The sequence below is a fragment of the Sprattus sprattus genome, assembly GCF_963457725.1.
Source record: "Sprattus sprattus genome assembly, chromosome: 4".
NCBI lineage: Eukaryota > Metazoa > Chordata > Actinopteri > Clupeiformes > Clupeidae > Sprattus > Sprattus sprattus.
Window position 1 is genome coordinate 24,202,353 of NC_137923.1, and position 22,898 is coordinate 24,225,250.

Genomic DNA, 22,898 nt, shown 5'->3' on the forward strand with positions numbered 1-22,898 from the left:
CTATTAACGTGAGTTGCTGAGGAAACAGCACGGACCATGACGGGGTGGAGGTTTTTTAAAACAATGCTCACTTTTGAAACGGTGTTCTCCTTCAGTATTGTCATCCATGTATTTACAATGTTCCTCTGTCTCTGTTTTCTTTACAGCTACAAGAGACAGTGAAAAGGAAACTGGACAGTGCTCGCTCACCTTTGAACGGGGACCAGAATGGCATCTGCGATGGGAACTACTCCCCGAACAACAAGAGGCTACGGAAGGAGAGTGGTTTGGATTCACTGGGGAGCTTACCCAACAATGTACCGCCCATCTCACCCCTGCATCAAATGGACATTAAGCCACCTCTGGGGATCAACAACATTGCAGGAAATGGAAATGTTGGAAGCAACCACATCACTGGGCGGCCTGAAGATCTTGGCAAGAATGGCGGTCTGCCTGATATCAAACTGAACGGGTCGCTGGACCTAGACGATAGCTTCAGTCTTCTCAAAGACATGAAGCAAGAGCCTCTGGACGATGTTGGTGGAATGGAGTCATCGGACACGGCCCTGTCAAACCAGAACAAACTGTTTTCAGATTTCAACCTCAATGACCAGGAGCTTCAGGAGCTGATTGATGAACTAGCCAACACAGTGCCTGAGGACGACATGCACGACCTGTTCAATGAAGAAGACGACTTTGACGAGAAGAAGGAGGCGGACTTCACACGACCACCAGGCCAGACATCACTTCCCCAAGACCCACCTCCATCTGTGCCAGCACCAGCGCCCCTGCCACCCACCCAGAACAGCCAGATGCCCATGGGCTCCCCTCAGGTGCGGCCGTCCTCTTCGGGGCCACCTTTCGCCACTGCAGCCAGTGCTACACCGCCCCAGCAGCCTTTGCAGCAGTCTCCGGCTGTTGCCATGGCATCGGGATCACCGGCTAACTGTGTTGCACAATCACCACAGGCGCCCACTCAAGCGCAGACGCAGGCGCCCAGGCCTGGCAATGGATACATGATGAACACAGGTCCGGCAGTGGGGCCGGTGGGGTCGACGTCGATATCTGCCGGAGGTCCAGGGCCAGGAGGAGGTAGTGGTGGCGGCCCGGTACCAGTCCCAGTACCAGCTGCCCCCAACTCGGACCTTTCCCCAGCAGAGCAGCTGAAACAGATGGCAGCCCAGCAGCAGCAGAGAGCGAAACTCATGCAGCAGAAGCACCAACAGCAGCAGCAGTCACAGGCTGCAAACTGGTCCCCCGCTGGTCCCCCTACCAGTCCTTATGGGGGACCCTTCAACCCTGACAAACCAAATAGCCCCATGATGTACCCACAAGCCTTCAACACGTCCAACTCCATGGTGCCAGCCATGGCCGGGAACCCGCAGAAGCCCGGCATGAACAACTACCTCCAGCAAAATCACATGAACATGATGACTCCGCAGCAGCAGCAGCAACAGCAGCAACAGCAGCAGCAACAACAGCAGCAGCAGCAGCAGCAGCAGCAGCAGCAGCAACAACAGCAGCAGCAGCAGCCACCAAACAACCTGACTGCTCAACAAGCAGCTATCCTCAAACAGCAGCTGTCCTACAGCAACACCAAGCCTCTGAGCCACTTCAGTGCACTCGACCATATGGGTCAGAGAATGACGCCGCCCATGGCCAACCAGGGGAAAAGCCCCATGATGCCATACATGCAGGGCCCAACCGGGCAGGGTGGAGGTCCACCTCCAGCTCAGGGGCCCATGCCTGGACAGACAGCTCACCTGAGTGAGGAGCAGAAGAGGATGCTGCTGATGAAGCAAGGCCTGCCCTATGGACCCCTTCAGACTCATGCACAGGTTAGCGTACTCTTTTTTTCTAACCCACTAGCAAAAGGTCCAACTGGGTTAACATAAACGAAAGGCTTTTGGGTAAACAAGCACTTCAATAATGACACATGATTGATCCCTGAAGGTTAGGACTTTGATTATTAGTGGGTGCTTCTTGAAAGGATGTATGAATGATGGTGGATAGCATAAATTATTAAACCTCTGGGTGAAAATATCTTGTTGGGATTTTCTTCAAGAAGAACGAAAAGACTTCAGATTTATAGCTGATAATTGATGATCCTCTCAAATTAGAATGGGTACATTTAATCAATTACCTCAATTATTATTAGACTTTGTCTAAAGCGGTAGCCCCAACCACATTCAGGCTTGGCGCCCATGGAGGACACGGGTTCGAATCCGGCCCAATCTCATCTCTCCTGTCCACTCCCCACCTCTTCTCCCTCTCATTTCCTGTCCTACTCTTCACTGAACTATCAATTTAAGGCATAAAAAAGCAAAAATAAATCTTTTCTTTTTTTTTTTAAGAAAAAAGAAAAACCTACATTGATAGAAATAGACAAATCATGCGGCAGAATAAACCCTTCCTTTTTTTCCCCCTTGCTTGAGTTGTGCTGGGAAAGGATCAGTATGAGATGGCATTGATGCACTTGGCTTTTTCTGTGTTTGGGTATTCATGAGCCCCTTTTCCATAATTCTATATATGATGCCTTGTGTGATGGGCATGGCAGGCAAGCTAAAATGGTGGTCGTTGCCTCAGCAACAGCGAAGGCTTGGAGTAGGAAATCAACACTGTAATATTTCAGCCTAATGTCTAGGCACCAGCCCCTGGTATTCCTAGGAGGGCCAAAAACACATCGCTTTGTCTCAGATCTCTTAGTTCCAAGTTCTCCACAGCTATCGTGCCCTAGTATATATAAAATTGATTGTGTTTTCTAATATTGAAGTTAGCAAAATGATGCAAATGATCATATGCCCTGACCGTATTCTCAAGATAGTATAGTGGACCATGAACCTTAGACCTATGTATGCTTAAGAGACAGGGCATCGTGATGTGTTCAATGGGTCTGTTTCATCCACTCTGCTGATGGCATCTAATTCTCAGAGGTGAGATGTGCCCTCTCTACCACAGCGTGTGCTCTTTCTCTCCTGCTCTCTCTATCTGTCTTTCTTTCTCACTCTCTCGCTCCCTCCCCCCTCTCCATTCCTCCCTGTAGCCACCCAGAGACACTCAGCACCAATAAAAGACCAGATTTATGGCCATGGGCCCTTTGTGCCTGCCACAAGGAAAAGAGAGAGCACAGAAAAGAGGGAGGAAGGAAGGAAGGGAGGAATTGAAAAATTGAGATGTAAAGCAAGCAAGGACAAATAGGCGGTATCAGAGTTGGAAAGCAAAGAGGGAGACGGGTGGACTGACGGAAACAAACGGAAAATCACAGCAGGAGAGATGAGAGGATGGGCAAGGTAAAAGGAGTGAGATTAATAGAGGAAGAGTGGGATTGAGTGAAAGAGAGGAGTCAAGTGGAAGAAAGAGAAGGATGGGCAACTGAAGAAAGAAGATCTGCTCTTTCACCAGTGGGCAGGGTCATTATGAATGTACAGCCATGAAGGGGCTTGTACTGTGGGTGTATTTGTCATTCATGGGAGGAAATGGTGAATATTTCTACACTGTCTGAGTAGTCTTATTACAAGACTAATATGCATTCATTGCAGCACATTATACAGCCTCTCAGAAGAACTGCACCTACTACATTATGTCTTTTACATCACACAAGTGTTGGTAGCTAGATGCAATAGCTACATGTTAATTCCCAGAAAGAATATAATTTCAGCTGCTTCGTAAAAGTTTTAAGTTGTGAAATACGTGCATGTAAAATGGCTTTATGAGACCTATATGCATGTCCTCTGCCAGACTTAGTAATAGCAATTTACTCACTGTTCACTCGTTCATAAGAACATTTAGAACACTGCCATTAAGTGTTGAAAGAAGAAAAAGGAAGATGTTTCTCTATTTTAAGAATAAAAGGATGTTTGTCGTGGCTGATGCAGCCAGGGGCGGACTGGGACAAAAAAATCGGCCCGGGCATTTTGAACCAGACCGGCCCATTAAATTCGATAACACACCTTTTCAGTCTTTTTGGTCTCTCGAATGTCTACACCAACCAGTCTTATAGCTAGCAGGGCGTCTGCCCTATAGTCTACTAAAAAATAAGAAGAAACGGGACGCCCTACTTTTAGGCAGGACGGCCTTAAGACGCCCTATTTTCTCCCGTTCTACCTGTTAACTTCGCTGAATGTGATCAAAATTCACCGTTTCAGTCGCTTCAGTGCTTAGCGAAGTCTAGAATCCCTGCCAATTAGAAAATAGCATTGCTGTATTTCCGCTACAACAACGTTACATCATGAATCCAACGAAACATTGATTCTGACAGCTGTCTCACCGCACGTCACTGAACCTACTACTTTATGAGTTCAACAAGAGTTTGTGTGTTAAGGTGGTGGTCTTAATTAATCTAAATTCAATACAATACAATATACATCATACACTTTAAAGCTTTGTTCAGAATACGGAGGTATAAGATCGGTCGATATTTTCCGTCCTTTTTTGGAACCAGAAAATAGCGACTGAAGAACCCCCTGTTCTCGTCTCCGAGAGGACAGGGCAGGCTGTATTGCTCCCTTTTCTAGAAGGGAGTCTTTTTCCTCCTGTAGGAAACGCGCTTGATGAGGTGGCACTAACGTTTGAACCATGCCCCTGAACTGGAGCGTATAACGGGCTATCATAATTCGGTATCTGGACAAATTGGCATATTTTCGGAATACCAGGGTTTGGGAATACTGGGCTTTCGGAACATTGACATGGCACCGCGCACCAATAGGCTAACGGGCTAGCCCACCACTCAAACACACAACATAGAGTGTAGGCTAACGGCTGGCTGTTTAAGAGTACAGTAGGCTGAGGGCTAGCAACAACTACAGACTTGTCTTGTATTTACAATGCAAACGAACTTGGCCATAGAACATAGGTCAAACATATTTTAGAGACGTTTTAATTCATGATCAGTAAGCTTACCGTAGGTCGTTGTATCGTATCTCCCTGGCTGTAGCCACCAGCATCCACGGGAGCTGATGATGACCCTGCCGTGGCAAACATTTCCGATATTTTGGCACATTTGGCAGCGTTGGCTTGAAGAGCAAGCCTCTTCTTATCTCGCAGTTTCTCTGCACCCCCTTTTTGCTTTCTCTCCATTTGGACTGGAGGATTCTAACGAAACGTGCGTTTCTGTGCACCGACAAAGCTAAAGCTAGAAGGTGTAGCTAGTCACTTAAGAAGACAGCCAATGGACCGCAGACTAGCGTGCGTGTGTCAAGCATGTCAAGGCCATGGGCCACGCTGTCTTTGTTTACCGTCCTAATGCATTAGGTCCAAATCGAAAGGGGTTGGTGTTGGGTCAGCCCAGGGGATGTGATTGGGCCAGCCCAGTGTCAATAGGGCCGCTGATGAACTACTTTCGTGGGCCAGCCGGTCAGACCATTATATGGGGGAAAAAAAATTCGGACTGTCGGCCCATATTTCACCTCGGCCCACCGGGCAAACAACCAGTATGCCCGACGGCCAGTCCGTCCCTGGATGCAGCAATCAGTGTTTATTCAGATTTTTGGATAGATGAGGCAAAGGGGTGCAGCTGATATGTAGGGGAGCTAGTGCTATTAGCAAGGGGTGTGCAAAAATGTCATTTTATTGATGAATCGCTTTTTAAAATTGGCTTATTCATTATAAACTCTGCATCAAACTTAGACTTCTATGTATTTTTTCTAGGTTCATCTCCAGAATGGTTAATCATAGCCTAACTGTCATATTAAAGAAAATCTAATTATTACCAGTCCCTCCCAATAGATGTCGCGCTCTTGTTCAACTTGTGCGAACGCAAAGAGGAAAACTTGTTGCATCCATTTTTCACTGTTAAAGCAACTAAACTTAAAATCAAATAAAAATAATTTGTTATACAAGCTGTTGGCCTTTTCTTCAGTTGTTTTCACAATTTCACAAGTGCTTTCGTAACTTTGCATTACTTTTAGAGTAAGTGATGTTTTTCAGCATTGGTAGGAACTGCACAAGGATGTACACCTACCAGAGCTAAGCATTTGTCTAGCGTTCCATGCAAAAAGTGCCAAAATGTACACCAGTGGCCAGAAAAATATTACATCTGTTCCATTTGAAAACGTTTACCCTACATTAGAACTTTTTAAATATCTTGTTTAGTATGGAAAGCTGCTGAATAGTGTTTCATATTTGTCTGGGAAGTCCCGCCCCTCTTCTTCCGGCCAATTTGATTTTGCCTCAGAAGTGGGTCTGGCAAACTTTCTATAGAAGTTCATTTCAGCATTCTCAGGATCCTTGGGGCCAATCACAAACTGGCTTTTGGCTACCTGGCGCGCCATTGGCGGATTTATAATAACCACGGCTACGTAACAAAAGCTACTGCAAAGAGAGGTTTTAAACATTGGACATGGTGGCCGCCGAAGCACCGCAAAGCTTCGATAAGGCAAGTTTTCTTTGAAAACAGAACAGAAACTTGCCCTGGAACAATTCATACAGAAAAAATATGTGTTTGCTTTAGAATGGCTTAAAATGGCTCGCTTGACTGAGGTCCCGAGCTTAGTAACCGTTGCTATGCTATGATTGATCAGTTACCGTTTTGGGGAGTGGTCGCGGAAGGGTCAATTACGTGACTGAAGTGGACCGCTGTTTAGTGTTTCGCCAGACCAACTGAGCAAATGAAATGCAGTGAAGGGGCTGGGAATTCCCAGACAAGTTTCATATCTCATTCCGGGTTGAATCCGAATGTGCTTGTGTTGTTGAACTCAGCCTAATTATTAGCATGTTCAACATACACACACGCACAAACACACACACATACACATATACACACACACACACACACACACACACACACATACACACACACACACACACACACACACACACAAACACTTACAAACACAAACAGTGGTCCAGCTTCTTTCCAGGTGGCAAGAAAGAGACCTGTGTAAAATCTTATTAGTAACTTGAATGCTGTTCTCAAAAGCTTGTTAGTCAGAGTTTAATTGTCCCTCCTTGCCATTTTGCATATAGTTGTGGTGATGGTAATTTATTCTCTGGTGATCAAAGTGTTGGGGAGGGGAGCCAGGGGGAGCAGGTTAATGGAGACAGGTGATTGGAGGAGAGTGGCATGATGGGCACTGGTACAGTCTTCTGGAGGAGTTTTGATGTCATTATGATGAAGTCTTGTCTATTAGGGAGTATGTTGGTGTGAGTGTGAGTGTGTGTGTGAGACAGTATGACAGTGACACAGACAGAACCCAGTATGCCGTCTCAAGTCTCATCAGGATGATTGCAAGAAAGGACTAACACACACACACACACACACACACACACACACACACACACACACAGACACACACACACAGACACCACTTATATCCATACATGCTAATTGTGGGAACATGTGTAGGTACACAAGCCTGGTAGAAAGGAACACTCACTTAGAGAGAAGCAATCTCTTGCACTCTTACCACATGCTCTCTTCTGCCTCTTTTGAAGGGTATGTCTGATATCTAGTGGTGTGTGTGTGTGTGTGTGTGTGTGTGTGTGTGTGTGAGTGTGTGTGTGTGTGTGTGTGTTTAATGTTTGGAGGGTGTGTGTTCTTGTGCACACACATTTGTCTTGAGAGTGTCTCCAGCAAGGCTGTATCGCGGTGCTGGAGCTAGACTTTAACAAGCCGAGCCTCACTCACGCTGCTCAATGAGAAGAAATACAGAAAGAGAAAGAGAGGAAGCAAGCGAGCGAGCGAGAGACCTTTACTAGAGAGAAAGAGAGGGATAGACCACCCCGCTGCTCTCGTCCCCTCCCCCAGCCTCTTCTTATCCACAGGAACGGGAGATTATTGCCTTCCCTCCCCCTCTGTTTCTCTCCCTTGCTCTCTCTCTCTCCCTCTCTCTCTCTTTCTCTCTCTCTCCCCCCTTTTCTCTGGCACACGTGTCAGGACTTGAGCTGAGCCGTTCTCAGATCCTGTGGAGAGGCTCCTAGGAACGAGGGGAGGGTGGGAGGGAGGGAGGGAGAGCAAGAGAGAACGAGAGCGCGAGAGAGGGAGAGAGGAAGGGAGAGAGAGAGAGAAAGCAAGGGAGAAAGGTGGGGGTAGGGAAGGCAGCTCTTCTCTCCTTCTCTCATCTCTCAGAACACCACATGAAGACAACCTGTTCAGTCGCTGTGCCGACCAAACAAAAGAAGCTGCAAAGGAAAAGAGCAGAATATTTGCATGAGAAGCTGAGGAATGAATTGACCCTTAAAGCACGCATCGTCACAAAAGCACAGACAGGCACATGTGTGTTTTCCATCGTCCTTCCTGGGTGTGTGGTAGTGTGTGATGTGGACCTCCATACACTCAAAGTGAAAGTGGAAAAGATCTGCATCAACAACAGGCTATGCACGTGTCATCATTTAAAAAAAACTGCTGCTGCCTGATTACTCCATGATGAAAACCCTACATTTCACATGAACATGAACATGCACAGTGGGGACTCTTAGGAGGTCAAGCCCTGCCTTGTACGCTTAAGAAAGTCTTCAGGTCATGTTTGGCATACAGTGGATTTACTGGGACTTTGGCTGGTAAGACTAATGTGTCTACCAGATGCCCTGTGCTGGGGCTTGATGCACTGTTCCAAATACACTCCTGATACTTCACTCCTGTGGAGTCACTTTGATTTACTGCACTGACCCAAATAACTGGCCAAGCAAATTCTGGCATGACTTTAGCGTGACAAAAAATTAAATAAAAATTAAGTTGGGCTCACGAGAGGACAGCATTTGCTATCATATTCACACTACCAGAGATGAATGTAGTGGAGACTGAATTGTAATGTAAATGAAAAAAGAATAGGACAAAGTACTGCAGACTAGCATGAACTCTCAGCGCTAGGTCACTAACTGTTTTCATAACTGTTACTTACAGTTCTGCCTGACTTGACTAGTGGTAGCCAAACAATAGAAAACACCTCTGAATCTGCTGCCTGTGGTCCAACAACAACCCTACTAGAGCAACAACACAGATCAATACTGGATTAGGGAGTGTGAGTCTTCAGGGAAGAGGAATGATATATTAGCCCCTTGCACGATCGCGCACATTCACACGCATGCCAGCAGACACACACAGTGAGCGTTGCTGGGTGAAAATAGGTCCTGTGCATTGCTCACAAGTCCTCCAGAAGCGCCGTCAGCACATCAATTGCTGTGTTCGGAACATTCTGAACTGAACATTCAGGCTGATCAAACATTCGCCAGTACCTACATTAGCAGCTCGGACGCTAACCCGCCTGTCTCTCCTCTGAGCCACTGTAGCCTCATGTGTAGGTAGATATTTATGAGCAAGTAGGATATTTACATAGACATTTTGTTGTAAATACACTAAGAGTGCCCCCTCTTATTGGAGGTTGTAGCGAAGAGACTGTGAGATGTTCTTTTTACATGCTCTGTCGGTTGCTAAGCTCGGTGGCACAACAGAGCCGTGTGCAGTGTGCCTCTGCTCCAGTGCTAATTCTCTCTCCTAACCTCACACTGGTGACAGATGGGAGGTCTGTATGGATCATGGCAGCAGGGACTGGGAAAGGTAGAGACAGAGAGACAGAGAGATAGAGAGATAAAGACTCAGGAGGGAGGGAGGGAGGGAGGAGAAGAGAGAGGGTAGAAGAGAGAGGACACGTCTGGTGAGAGATGAAGAAATGGTGGGGGGGAAACGTGTGTGTGTGTGTGTGTGTGTGTGTGTGTGTGTGTGTGTGTGTGTGTGTGTGTGTGTGTGTGTGTGTGTGTGTGTGTGTGTGTGTGTGTGTGTGTGTGTGTGTGTGTGCAGAGGCATATTGAAAATGAGATGCGGGTGGGTAGCAGGAGGTGTTGGCTTGGCTCGTGTCCGAAACACACATGATGTGTGGGTCTGTGTTTGTCAGTGTCAGCATACCAATGCGACACATACAGACATAAGTGTACAAAGACATACTGAGCTGTCAGGTTGGCGGATTTCTTATGTCTACACACGCATGTGCGTTTATGTGCCTGCCAGCGTGTGTGTGTGTGTGTGTGTCTGCCTGCGCGCGTGCGTGTGTATTTCACGAGTTTGTGCCTATTTCTTGGATGACAGCGCTCTGTTTAGTATGCAGAGATCAGGCTGTTGCTTGTGATGTGCTGTGCTGCTAGCACTGGCCAAGCTACAGAATAAGAAGTATTAGCAGCACAGTCTCCCCCTCTTCTTCCTTCCCTCTCTCTATCTACATCTCCCTCTCTCTCTCCTCCTCCTCCTCCTCCTCCTCCTCTCTACCGCCAAGGGAGGGGAAGAGAAACTTTGGCCGCCTCAGCCACTTTACGTTGCCATAGATACCATGGCCCACTGCACCTTGCTGCCTGAATCAATGGCAGCTCCAAGACAAGGAAGGTGGGAGGGGTGCGCTTTGGTGTGCTTTGTATATGTGTGTCTGGTGAGGGGGTGGGATTTCTATCAACATGTCAGCAATGTGCTAGTTAGCCTACGTGATGGCTGCTATAGCTCATTAAAAAAAGTCAAGCAATTATTTAAATAAGGAAACAAAGAGAGTACTGCCTTCCTTTTCTCCCCTTCCCCCTCTACTTAGAGTAACATCATTTCACTGTCTCGGTTAATTATCTTACAGCTGTATGTCAAGGCACCAGGAAACAATTATCTCTCTCTGTTCACCAGCGTTGAAGCAATCAGGTTTTGTGAAGAGGCCATTGTTTTCGCCTAACAGTAATGCAATGTTGTGTGACTGTCTGATATAGCTAATTGTCTCGTTCAGTTTTATATTAAGTCGTTTAGCAGGCAAACTCATCCAGAGCCGCTTGCCTGTTAAGGTTCCATTTGTGCAGTTGATTATCTTCTGAAGAAACTGAGGTGAAGGGCTACTCTTCAGGTAGATGCTACAATTCCCAGCACAGCGAGGCATCACATACTAGGTGTAGCTTGGTAGCATGGCACTGGGCCAGGGATTGGGGGGAGGACGTTAGAATTTTCTTCTCTAAATGCTTAACCACCTATTTGTAAAGTGGCTAACTATATTAGCAAGCAAGGCGTTGTTTCCAAAACCCATCAAAAGCACAACTCACCTCTCTGCTCTGATATTTAGGTACTCTGACATGTGCCTTGACAGTAGGTTAGTTTAGCTCCAAACGCACCAATTAATTCCACCTACATTTATAACCCTACTCCATATGGTAGTCCATTGACATCTGTTGTAGTGTGTGTGTGGGTGTGTGGGTGTGTGGGTGTGTGTGTAGGCAGTTTTCCATTGCAGGAACTTGGGGCACTTCCCTACAGTAATGGCCCCCTAATCTGTCCCGTCAGCCTTTCTGTATCAATTGTGGCGTAGGAACTACCGTACCTACTTGACATAGCCTGAGCTCTTTGATCATGAAGTTCTGAGCACTACAAAATAACAATATATTTAAAAGAGCACAAATCCAGAGAATTTCTTGACCACTTTTGGATTACTCCAACACTCGATTAAATGGCTTTTTTGGCAGCTGTAATAACTTGATGATAAATGAAGATACCAGCACCTCTGTTTAAAGCCCTTTTTTCAACTGATGGTTTGCTTATGTGTTAAGTCAGTGACCTCAACATGCTAACTCCGTAAACTATAATTCCCAAACTGTGGTCACCATGTAAGGTTTGTTAAAAAAATATTGTGCTTGTTGTTTTTCAACTTGTTCAACGTTGCATTTAACCAGTAAGTATCAACCAATACTGCAAACCCCGCCCAGCAAGTTCAGGGCCAAACAGAAGTTCCTACTCTGGAGTAGGTATTTATTCCGCCTCTCAAAACAGCCCTGAAAGAACGCACAAAGGTGCCAGCCCCCCTAAAACGACCCTGTGAGTTCCTGCAGTGGAAAATTGCGTTAGATGTTTTGCATTGTCCTGAATGTTCATTTTTTATAAGAACAGAGTAGCATGAAAAGGGTCTTGAAGGACATTATTGCATCATTGTAGTATTTTTTAGAGGCACCATAACATGAGTCATGTACACTCAAGGACACACTTAACAAACAAACACACACACAAGCACAAGCACACACGCACAAGCACACACGCACACAATTCTCACACACACACACACACACACGCACACACGCACACACACACACACATTCACCCACCATACCCCCTCAGTACAGTCATTCTACCATTCATTTAAATGGCTATTAGCCAGCTCCCAACGAATTTCTCTTCTGATTGCTTGTTATCGTGATACTGAGATGGACAGAGTGCGTGCGTGCGTGTGTGCGTCTATAATACCCACTGCCACCACCCAAACACCTACACACAAATACTATGTGCAGCTGTTTTTTGGCCCTAGCAGACCACACCTGGATGTCATACCACTAAGTGACAGTGGCGCGAGCTAATCCACCTGGGTGGTGTTGGAGGACTGGTTGTCGCAAAGAGATGCCTGTAGTCCAGAGGCTGGCTGACAAGCAGAGGATACACATTTGGAGTCACTAGTGAAGAGATCGAGTGAGCAGGAGAGAGAGGGGGGAGTGGGAGAGAGGAAAGAGGAAAGAGAGTGAGAAGCTAAGAAGCTTTGAGAGGGATTAAGTGGAGAATTTTACTTTTTTGTACCTCCGAATCTTCTTCTCGGAGCAATTTGCCTTGAACGCGCTAACATGGCTAATCCGCTCTTAAAAGAACATAATCCTCCACCCTGCTACCTGATCCAGGCCTGGCACCAAGGAGGCCTTGTCATCTATACTCTACCTGTGAAAGACTCAAACACACACACACACACACACACACACACACACACACACACACACACACACACACACACACACACACACACACACACACACACACACACACACACACACACACACACACACACACACACACACACACACACACACACACACACACACACACACACACACACACACACACACACACACACACACACACACACTCTCTAACCTCCCTCCTCTCTCTCTCTGTTTGTGTGTGAGCCAGGTGTCAGGGCTTTGAAGGCTCTTTTTGGTGAATGCTAAAAACATTTTTTTGACAGCAATGTTGCTGGCATCTCCCAAAAAAAGAGATTTTGAGCTCTTTCTCTGACAAGGGATGGCTCTTTCACCCCCTGCGAGTGGGTCACAGTGTCTAATTATATTAAGTACTCGCACAGGAGAGGACATAGGACAGGAGAAGTAAACAGAACAGTTCTTTACCAAAGTTTCGAGGGAAGTATTCATGCAAGGCTTGAGAGAATCTACAGCCTACCCAACAGGTAGACCTACCTGGTGGGCCGTCACAGCTATGGTGGTGTCTCCATATAAAAATACAAATCATCATCAGGGTCGGTAGCCTTTTGGATGAAGAGAAAAAGAATGTGTTCAGTGGACATCAGTGTTGGGAGTACAGCACCATGCACAAATTAATTCCCTCCAAATGTCTCTCATTGCTCAGGTATTGTACTGTATAGAGAACTACTTCTTGGACGAAACAAGAAGTAGGCAGGAAGAGGTTAACTTAACAAAAATGAGAAAAATAAACATTTCACTGTGGAAAATGTTAACCAAAAGGCTATTATTTCCAGTACCTCAATGTTAAGAATAGAGAGTGTAACATTTCTTCTCCAGCCTGGGGAGCTGCAAGGATTTACATGTCTAGTCTCCATAGTCTGAATTATGCCAAATATAAGTACTCTAATATCTATGAAAGCAACAAAGTATGTAATTTTTAATAAGAAATACAAAATATTTTGGGGGAAGTGAGAAAAATCCTCTTAATGTTTTGCTTTCTTTTACACATCGTAAAAATGTGTGTAGATGCTGAAGTCAACATGTAGCACCACAGGAAAGCTTTGCATAGCAATAAAAAGCCATTTGGCCTGCAGTGCTTCTTTAAGTCAAATAGAGGAGTTAAAACATTATTGGCCTAAATATCACTAATCCGCCTTCTAGTGCCTCACCCCCTAAGCATTATTATCCTTAATTATCCATAATAACAGTTATAACAGTTAATATTTGTATCTCATGCTTATTGCTCCTAACTACCTCCTTCAGATACAGCATGGTGTATTCCATTGAGCTTCCATGGCCTACCGCTGTCATGTCCATCAAGCTTTTGGAAGAAACCCAGTGAGAGCCTATTTTGGGCGGGAAACTAGCAGTTATAGCAGTGATGTCTTTAGCGTTCCCCTGTTGACACACTGATTGTTTGAGTCTCGCTGAGCCTGAGAGGAGGTCAAGGCTACCCTTGTGTGTGTTTCCCCATCCCATTCAGTAGCAAAAGAACACTAAAGTGTGAGTGTGTTTTACAAGACACTCTCTGACAGACAGGCCAACACTGGTGGTGCAGTGTTGGCCTGTCTGTCAGAGAGTGTCTTGTAAAACACACTCACACACACACCCTCACACACACACACACACACACACACACATACATACACACTCATACAAGATCTATCAGCACTAACAGTAACCTAGTCCAAGGCTATATTTGCTCAAGATTAAAGTGAAGTGTGTGTGGGTATATGGGTGTGTTTAGAGGATTAGAGGTTTCTTTTGCTACTGTGCTTTAGTGTTAAACACACACTTCACACACAGTTCAGTTTGGTGCACCCACAAGGAAACAGGCGTCCTAAAGAGTAGGTTTGCCAAGGGAGTGGGTGCGATGCAAATGGGCAAACTCTGGGGGCCCCAGGATCTGATTTTCCCATCTCCAGGTGGGCCAGACTTCTCAGTTCATCAGGGTGTCAATTTGTCCAAGAGAAAGGGAGTTGCCTCGCTGGCAATGTTTTGTTTTCAGTTTTGCCGTGTTTTAAAGCTTGAGCAAGGCCTACACGCAATGCATGTGCGCTACCACACTTTTTGGATTCAAGTGACGCTGAAAAGTTTGTTTGTCATATGATTTTGGGGAAGGTTTCTTGTTTTGTTTTTCCTGTTTTTGAGTCTTATTCAATTTTGCTTGTGCTCTCTCATTTTTAGTTGTTCTCTCCAGTGAAGAAAGCTTCTTATCAGGTAAAGATCAAGGCTTCAGGTACCACAGTAAAAGTGAGTGAGTGAGAGAGGGAGGGAGGGAGAAAGAGGGAGGGAGAGAGATAGAGGGACAGAGAGAGGGAGGCAGAGAGAGATTTAAGGCCGAATTATGCTCTGTTTTAGACGTAACGCGTAAGCACGTAAGATACATAACCCCCCCTTGCGGGGTAAAATATCCCCCCTTACGTGCTTAAGTGCGTCGCCCAAAATTCCTGACTATGCGACTAAAACACTACGGCCCTACACAGCTCGCAAAGGCTGTGATTGGCCGGCTACCACAACCTTTCACAGAGTCTCACGTTTCCGGGTTAATAGCATACTACAGCCTTTTTTAGACCCAGACATTTTTTAAAATCATGAATACCCTGCAGACCGTCTCACAAGCCTTTTCTTATGGATTAGGAACAAACATAACAGAAGAGGTCCAAAGACATGAACTCCTTTACAAATCCTCTTTAAACACTTATAGAATGCTTAAATTACCGCGAATTTATGGAGAGAATATCCCATTCTCACCCGCGATTGTTTGGAGAGAATGTGGTCATTCACGAACAAATAGGTAGGCTACTTTCATATTCATTTTCCGCCACTTGTCAGTCATGGTGATATCTTTCATTGAGTTCATATTGACGTGAATCATCAATTGCACCAGCGAGATTGATAGAATGAGCCCGGTCTGCTCATATACAAAAGTTAACAGTAACCTGCCGTTACCTTAGAGAATATCCCATTCTCACCCGCGATTGTTAGGAGAAAATGTGCTAATTCACGAACAAATACTTTCATATTCATTTTCCACCACTTGTGAGTCATGGTGGTATCATTCATTGAGTTCATATTGACGTGAATCAATCAATTGCACCCGCGATTTTGATAGAATGAGCCCGGTCTGCTCATATACAAAAGTTAACATTAACGTGGGCTTAACTGATGGCCAGCACCATTGTAGTTACAAGCATTGACAACATGATGAGATTCTCTCACCGTTTACCACCTCATCTTAAATAATGTAACTCATAAACACATCGTTTTAAAGCCTGTCGCAGTCATTAAAAGATGTCAATAAACGAACTTTTGCGTCATGTCTTTTTCGCCACTGGTACTGAATTGCCAACATTTGTAGTTTGTGTAACACATGTATTCATAACATCAAGCCTTTCGCCCACTACACTTTCATGCTCCGGTAAGTTTTTTTCCTTTGTCCTGCTGCAATAAATAGGCTTACTTAACTCAAAATAAATCTACAGTTCTGGCGTCAATTTGCTTTGCAACACGCAACACAAGCCTTGCAACACGCTCTGCGTCTAAAACGAACCTTAAATCAAAACTTGTCTAAAACAAGTTCCTTGTGTAAATTACGTGCTTAGGCGTTACGTCTAAAACAGAGCATAATTCGGCCTTTAAGGCCGAATTATGCTCTGTTTTAGACGTAACGCGTAAGCACGTAAGATACATAACCCCCCCTTGCGGGGTAAAATATCCCCCCTTACGTGCTTAAGTGCGTCGCCCAAAATTCCTGACTATGCGACTAAAACACTACGGCCCTACACAGCTCGCAAAGGCTGGGATTGGCCGGCTACCACAACCTTTCACAGAGTCTCACGTTTCCGTGTTAATAGCATACTACAGCCTTTTTTAGACCCAGACATTTTTTTAAATCATGAATACCCTGCAGACCGTCTCACAAGCCTTTTCTTATGGATTAGGAACAAACATAACAGAAGAGGTCCAAAGACATGAACTCCTTTACAAATCCTCTTTAAACACTTATAGAATGCTTAAATTACCGCGAATTTATGGAGAGAATATCCCATTCTCACCCGCGATTGTTTGGAGAGAATGTGGTCATTCACGAACAAATAGGTAGGCTACTTTCATATTCATTTTCCGCCACTTGTCAGTCATGGTGATATCTTTCATTGAGTTCATATTGACGTGAATCATCAATTGCACCAGCGAGATTGATAGAATGAGCCCGGTCTGCTCATATACAAAAGTTAACAGTAACCTGCCGTTACCTTAGAGAATATCCCATTCTCACCCGCGATTGTTAGGAGAAAATGTGCTAATTCACGAACAAATACTTTCATATTCATTTTCCACCACTTGTGAGTCATGGTGGTATCATTCATTGAGTTCATATTGACGTGAATCAATCAATTGCACCCGCGATTTTGATAGAATGAGCCCGGTCTGCTCATATACAAAAGTTAACATTAACGTGGGCTTAACTGATGGCCAGCACCATTGTAGTTACAAGCATTGACAACATGATGAGATTCTCTCACCGTTTACCACCTCATCTTAAATAATGTAACTCATAAACACATCGTTTTAAAGCCTGTCGCAGTCATTAAAAGATGTCAATAAACGAACTTTTGCGTCATGTCTTTTTCGCCACTGGTACTGAATTGCCAACATTTGTAGTTTGTGTAACACATGTATTCATAACATCAAGCCTTTCGCCCACTACACTTTCATGCTCCGGTAAGTTTTTTTCCTTTGTCCTGCTGCAATAAATAGGCTTACTTAACTCAAAATAAATCTACAGTTCTGGCGTCAATTTGCTTTGCAACACGCAACACAAGCCTTGCAACACGCTCTGCGTCTAAAACGAACCTTAAATCAAAACTTGTCTAAAACAAGTTCCTTGTGTAAATTACGTGCTTAGGCGTTACGTCTAAAACAGAGCATAATTCGGCCTTTAGGGGTGATTGAGGAGGTGTGGTTGCTCTGTCTTCTCCTCTCATTAGAGCATGCTGCAAGGGGCTGCCTCTCCTCCCTCTTTCTCTCTCTCCCTCTTTGGCTCACTCTGTTTCTACCTTCTCTCATACTTCCTGCATCCCCCTCCTCCAGCTCTTCCCTCTCTTTCTCAATCCTAGCACATACACACACACACACACACACACACACACACACACACACACAGAGGCTGTATCCTTTTCTCCTTTGGTAGACTGAAAGAAAAATGAAGCCAAATAAACTTGAACCCAGGGAGGCATGATTGATGGTTCTGTAAAGTCCCCCCCCCTTGTGATTTGCTCCCTCTCTAACTCCCTCCACACCACCAACATCTCTCTTTGTCAGTCACGCCATTGGCTGGATTTGCGGGGGATTTTAAGGTTCCCTCAAACCTGTACACGCCATCATTGTCCCTTTGCTCTCCTGCTGGTTCAGTGCAGTTCAGTGCTTGATGGAGTACACCTCCACACCTCCACACACACACACACACACACACACACACACACACACACACACACACACCTCCAGGTGTTTATCGAGCTAATAGCATTTGAGGCTCTGACTGAGCTCGCCTTCCTGCGCTTGGTTGGTCAAGTGAGCTCTGCAGTGACTCCCTGATGGTGTTCTTCCTCTGTAATGGTGGCATTGTGTTGGTGGAAATGCACTGCAGTGAGTAGTGGATGTGTGAGCCGTTGAGCTGACTTCAACCTTTATTCCCATTCAGCCTCTCTCTGAGTTGGATGCTGTAAGGTAGTATATGCGGGGATACATGCACACCACAAATGTTTCCCATTTTTCACTGCAGAGACTAGTCTCCCAGTCAGAGAGAGGGTGAGGTCCCAAAACTTTGGCAGAGGAAACGTCCTGGCTTACGGAAGCCAAACTGCTGACGTCTCCCCATCAATCTGTTGCGCGTACAGTTGGGTTTGCGCCGCTCCAGCCCTCGCATTCTCCATGATGGTGTTGCGGCTGAGCTCCCAGGCTGCCGCTGTGGAAAGGTTGGCCCACTTTTAGTCTTTCACCAGAATGGGACATCGTGGGTCAGAATGCTATGAAAGGGTTCAGATTTTAAGGGTATTTGTAGCCTCTGACCCTCCTCAAGAGAGATAGAGAAAAAGTGAGGGAGGGAGAGAGAGAGAGAGAGAGAGAGAGAGAGAGAGAGAGAGAGAGAGAGAGAGAGAGAGAGAGAGAGAGAGAGAGAGAGAGAGAGAGAGAGCAAGAGCAAGAGAGAGCAAGAGAGAGGGGCATTTGAAAGAAGGATTTTTTTCCTCTCTTTCCTGTTTGTTATATGGTGGTCAACAGGTTGCCCACGTCATCAGTGACAAACCCGGCTTGATGGCTTTGGCCAAAGTGCGGCTGCTGTTTGTTTTGTGGCGGCGGCGGCGGATAGTCCAGGCCACGCCGGCTTCCTTGAGCAAACGTACGGCGCACGCCTGCCTATTCTTAGCCTGTTTATCATGTGGAGGGGACAGCTTGATTGAAACCGGCCCCCTATCAGGCACAACAGCAGGCACCTATCAGGGGACCTATTGTCCTACAGGCTCCGATAAGGACGCCTCTCTGTGGTGAGCGCGAGCCTGTCGTTTATCTGCAAAGGGCACTGTGTTTGTGTAAACCAGCGAAACGCGATCCAGAAGGGCCCCTCTAAACACACACGCACTCATGAGCACTGCTCAGGAAGGACAGCCATTTGGCTTCTCTTTGGTTGTGTGTGTGTGTGTGTGTGTGTGTGTGTGTGTGTGTGTGTGTGTGTGTGTGTGTGTGTGTGTGTGTGTGTGTGTGTGTGTGTGTGCGTGCGTGCAAGCTCCCCTTCGCCACTTCCCCTTAAGCTCCTCACCACCAAGCAGAGGAACCGATGAGTGGACATAGTTTGAATGAAGTGTGTGTGTGTGTGTGCGAGGCACCGATGAGTGGACATAGTCTGAATGAAGCGAAAGCAAGCAGCAAGCGTTTCATTCCTTCCCTGCAGTCTCCCGCATATGTCAGGTCGGCTAAAAGAAGTTGCTCTTGCGGAGGTTTAGCTAACTGAGCGGAGCCCCTGGGTCCCATTGGCGGTGCTCAGGAAGCCCCCCCCCCCCCCCCCCCCCTGCCCCGGTGGATGTTTATCTCACCAGGAGCTACGAGCCCAGGCCTCTCTCGAGGACTTTGCACATTTGTGACCACACTGGGCTGATGGAGATGGATATTATCACCGATTGGCTCTGAAAGGGGAGAACAAATTCGGCCCAGGTTCTTGGGTGTTTGCAGCGAGTCCCACACTGGGCTTGTGTGTTAGCCTTGGCTCGCTTCCTCTCCCTCTACTGCTGTTTGCTTTTATATCATTATTTCCAAAGCTTCCTGGCTTACCCCTCCTTCCCTACACACCACGCACACGTATGCACACGCACACGCCACGCACGTATGCACACGCACGTGCATGCGCACACACACACACACATACACACACACACACACACACACACACACACACACACACACACACACACACACACACACACACTCCCAGCCTGTGGAGCTCAACCGAGCCAAAGATAATTCGCTTTGCACAACTTTCAATTTGGTGTGTCCCTTGCTCCCCCTCCCCTTCCCCCCTCAAAGACACACTTTATCAGCGTTGGGGAGCTTGCAGCGTTTGCAGAGGGGATCGAATCGCTTGCCGTGTGTGTGAGTATTGGTGGACATCATGCCGCGTAAAGTCCAGACTTCTGCAGCCTGGCCTAGATTCTGAAGGAAAAGAACAATCCACCACTCTTCATTCCCCTCTCTTTCTCTCTCTCTCTCTCCCTGTCTCTCTCTTTCTTTCTCTCTATTGTGCTTTCAGTCTCTCTTTCTCTCTCTCAATTTCACTCTAATAAACGTGCTATCTCCCCACTCTCTCTCTCTCTCTCACACACACTCTCTCACCCCCTCTATCAATATCACATTCCCCCTCCCTTCCTGCGGTCCTCGGCACACAATTTCAACACGGCATGAATTGGCTATTCTCTGATGGATAAATGGGTCTATTATACCCAATTGAATCAATTCATTAGCTCTAATGGGTCATTTTCAGCCCTTCCCATTGAAAGTGAAGGGAGCCCAATGCAGGTAGATCCAGTGTACGTATCTGTGGGCCTATGTGTGAAGTGAGAGACAAAGAGAAAGGGAGATAAAGACCGAAAACCTTCTCGACACAGATGGCAATCTCCTCTCCTCATCTGCGCCGGCTCATTGTGTTTGTATAGAAATGCTATTGATAACTCGTCCTCAGTATTAAGACTTCACTGACTGCGAACTGGCGCAGCTGTCTTCACTTCAAATGTTGCATTAGAGAGAGCCGGGGTCGCTTTCACCCATCTCCAACTGAAGCTGGCAGTAGTCTAGTGGATGCTGATTGCATTGCCAGCGGCTTGCAGTTGTTGACTGTTGGAAGATAGATTTAGCATTTTTTTCCCTTTTGTTTTTTTTACATTTCTTTCTCTCTAAACTGTCAGTTTCATAAAAGCATCAGTATAGCATGGCTTCAGCACCTAGCTTCCTAGATGGACTGATGGCATCGCTCTGAACGGGATATAGTTTCTCCCTCTCCCCCGGGCTACACTTAGATGGCCGTCACGGCCAGATTCACCCCCCTAGACTTTAATAAAGCCACCATCTCAACCAGATCCCCCCGCTGCCCAGCCTGTCCAGCCTCTCGTCCCCTCTGTCGGCAGCTTGTGCCTGGGTTGATGAGGCCCTTTGTTGGCCTCTTGGAGCAGTGGGCTGGAGCAGGCTGATAAGACTTTAAAGGGGGGAAGGCAAAGGATGGAGTGTGTGGGGTGGGGTGGGGGGACAGCGATCGCTTGGCAAAGGGTAAGTGATAACACAGGAATATAGAGAGGTTCTAGACGCCCTTCTAGTCACCTCAGAGTTTTCATGGAAGATGGGCGACAGTTGCTGGACCAGGGAGAAACGCATTAACTGGATGCTTGGTGCGGCTGTGTGTCACCCACAGGAAAATTAGCAGTTGGAGTCACTGAGCAGTGAAATCTGGGGTTGGATCACTGTGGATTGACCATGGACAGTTGGTGACTCCATACACCAACTATAACAGCTGTGCTGTGGCTTCACATAGAGAAGGCAAGAATGATGGAGAGGGCAGGGGGGTTGGTGTAAGTCCTCTACTTCAGGTGTGTGTGTGGGTGTGTGTGTGTGTGTGTCTGTGGCTGTGTGGCTGTGTGGCTGTGTGGCTGTGTGGCTGTGTGGGTGTGTGGGTGTGTGGGTGTGTGGGTGTGTGAGTGTATGTGTTTGTGTATGTGTGTGTGTGTGTGCGGCACATCCAGTGGTATCTGGTGGTAAGGGGTCAGTGCGGCGCGTCCAGGCTTGAAAACATGTTGTCACCCTTCTATTCCCACCCTGCTCTGCACTTCCCACTTCCTCCTCCTCTCCCTTGAGCCAGTGGGGAGAGCTATATCAGGAGAGTCAGGGGGGATGGTTGCCATAGCCACGTGAGAGAGAGAGAGAGAGAGAGAGAGAGGGAGGGAGGGAACACTTTGCTGAGAACAGGACTGAGCTCTACTGCTCGGTCTCTCAAAAACACATGCCCTGCTGCTCTGACTGCTAGTACTAGTCCACTTTACCTATTTGGACTTTACTAGTGCAGAGCTAAAGCTCATGCTTTGATGATCATCGCCACCGATTATACAGTTTTGAAGGCATTTCTGTAGACACAACCTTGATTGCCCTTGACCCTATTGTTCCCGGTGAAGATATAAGCCATCACGGAGTGTTGACCCGCTAAGCAGGATCCAGTTTTCAGATCCGACCAGTTGTTGCCCTGAGGGTGTGCAGAAGCTTCCATCATACAACACTGCAGACCGTGACCGTCTCCAATTACTGCTGCACGGCAGCACACGCCATTACGATGCTGTCCTCTTTTCCGCAAATCACCAGCTTTGCACAATCTCTCCACCGGCTGCGTCAGATACAGAGAACAAATGAGGTGGAAGGAGAGAGGGAGGAAGTAAGAGTGAGTGAGTGAGTGAGTGAGTGAGTGAGTGAGTGAGTGAGTGAGTGAGTGAGTGAGTGAGTGAGTGAGTGAGTGAGTGAGTGAGAAAGAAAGAATGGCAGAGGTGAGAGAGAGCACAGCCTAGGGGCGCAGGAGATTTCCCATTTATTAAAACCCTTTATTAAGTTTGGGAGGGATGTTGAGAGAAAGGATGAGGATGGAGGGATGGATGAAGATATGAATGAAAAGAGAGAGCTTTGCTCTCCTCAGTGTGAAAAAAACTGTACAGTAT

At 46.5% G+C, this 22,898-nt stretch overlaps 1 protein-coding gene across 1 annotated transcript in view; it reads left to right on the forward strand.

Annotated features, from left to right (window-relative positions):
- maml3 (mastermind-like transcriptional coactivator 3) overlaps window positions 1-22,898 on the forward strand; it is a gene marked incomplete at its 3' end in the record, with an annotated part of 109,978 nt that overhangs the window by 60,161 nt on the left and 26,919 nt on the right. Inside the window, exon 2 of the mRNA XM_080837655.1 lies at window positions 147-1,817. Coding sequence (XP_080693781.1) covers window positions 147-1,817 — 1,671 coding nt within the window. The remainder of the gene's footprint in view (window positions 1-146; window positions 1,818-22,898) is intronic.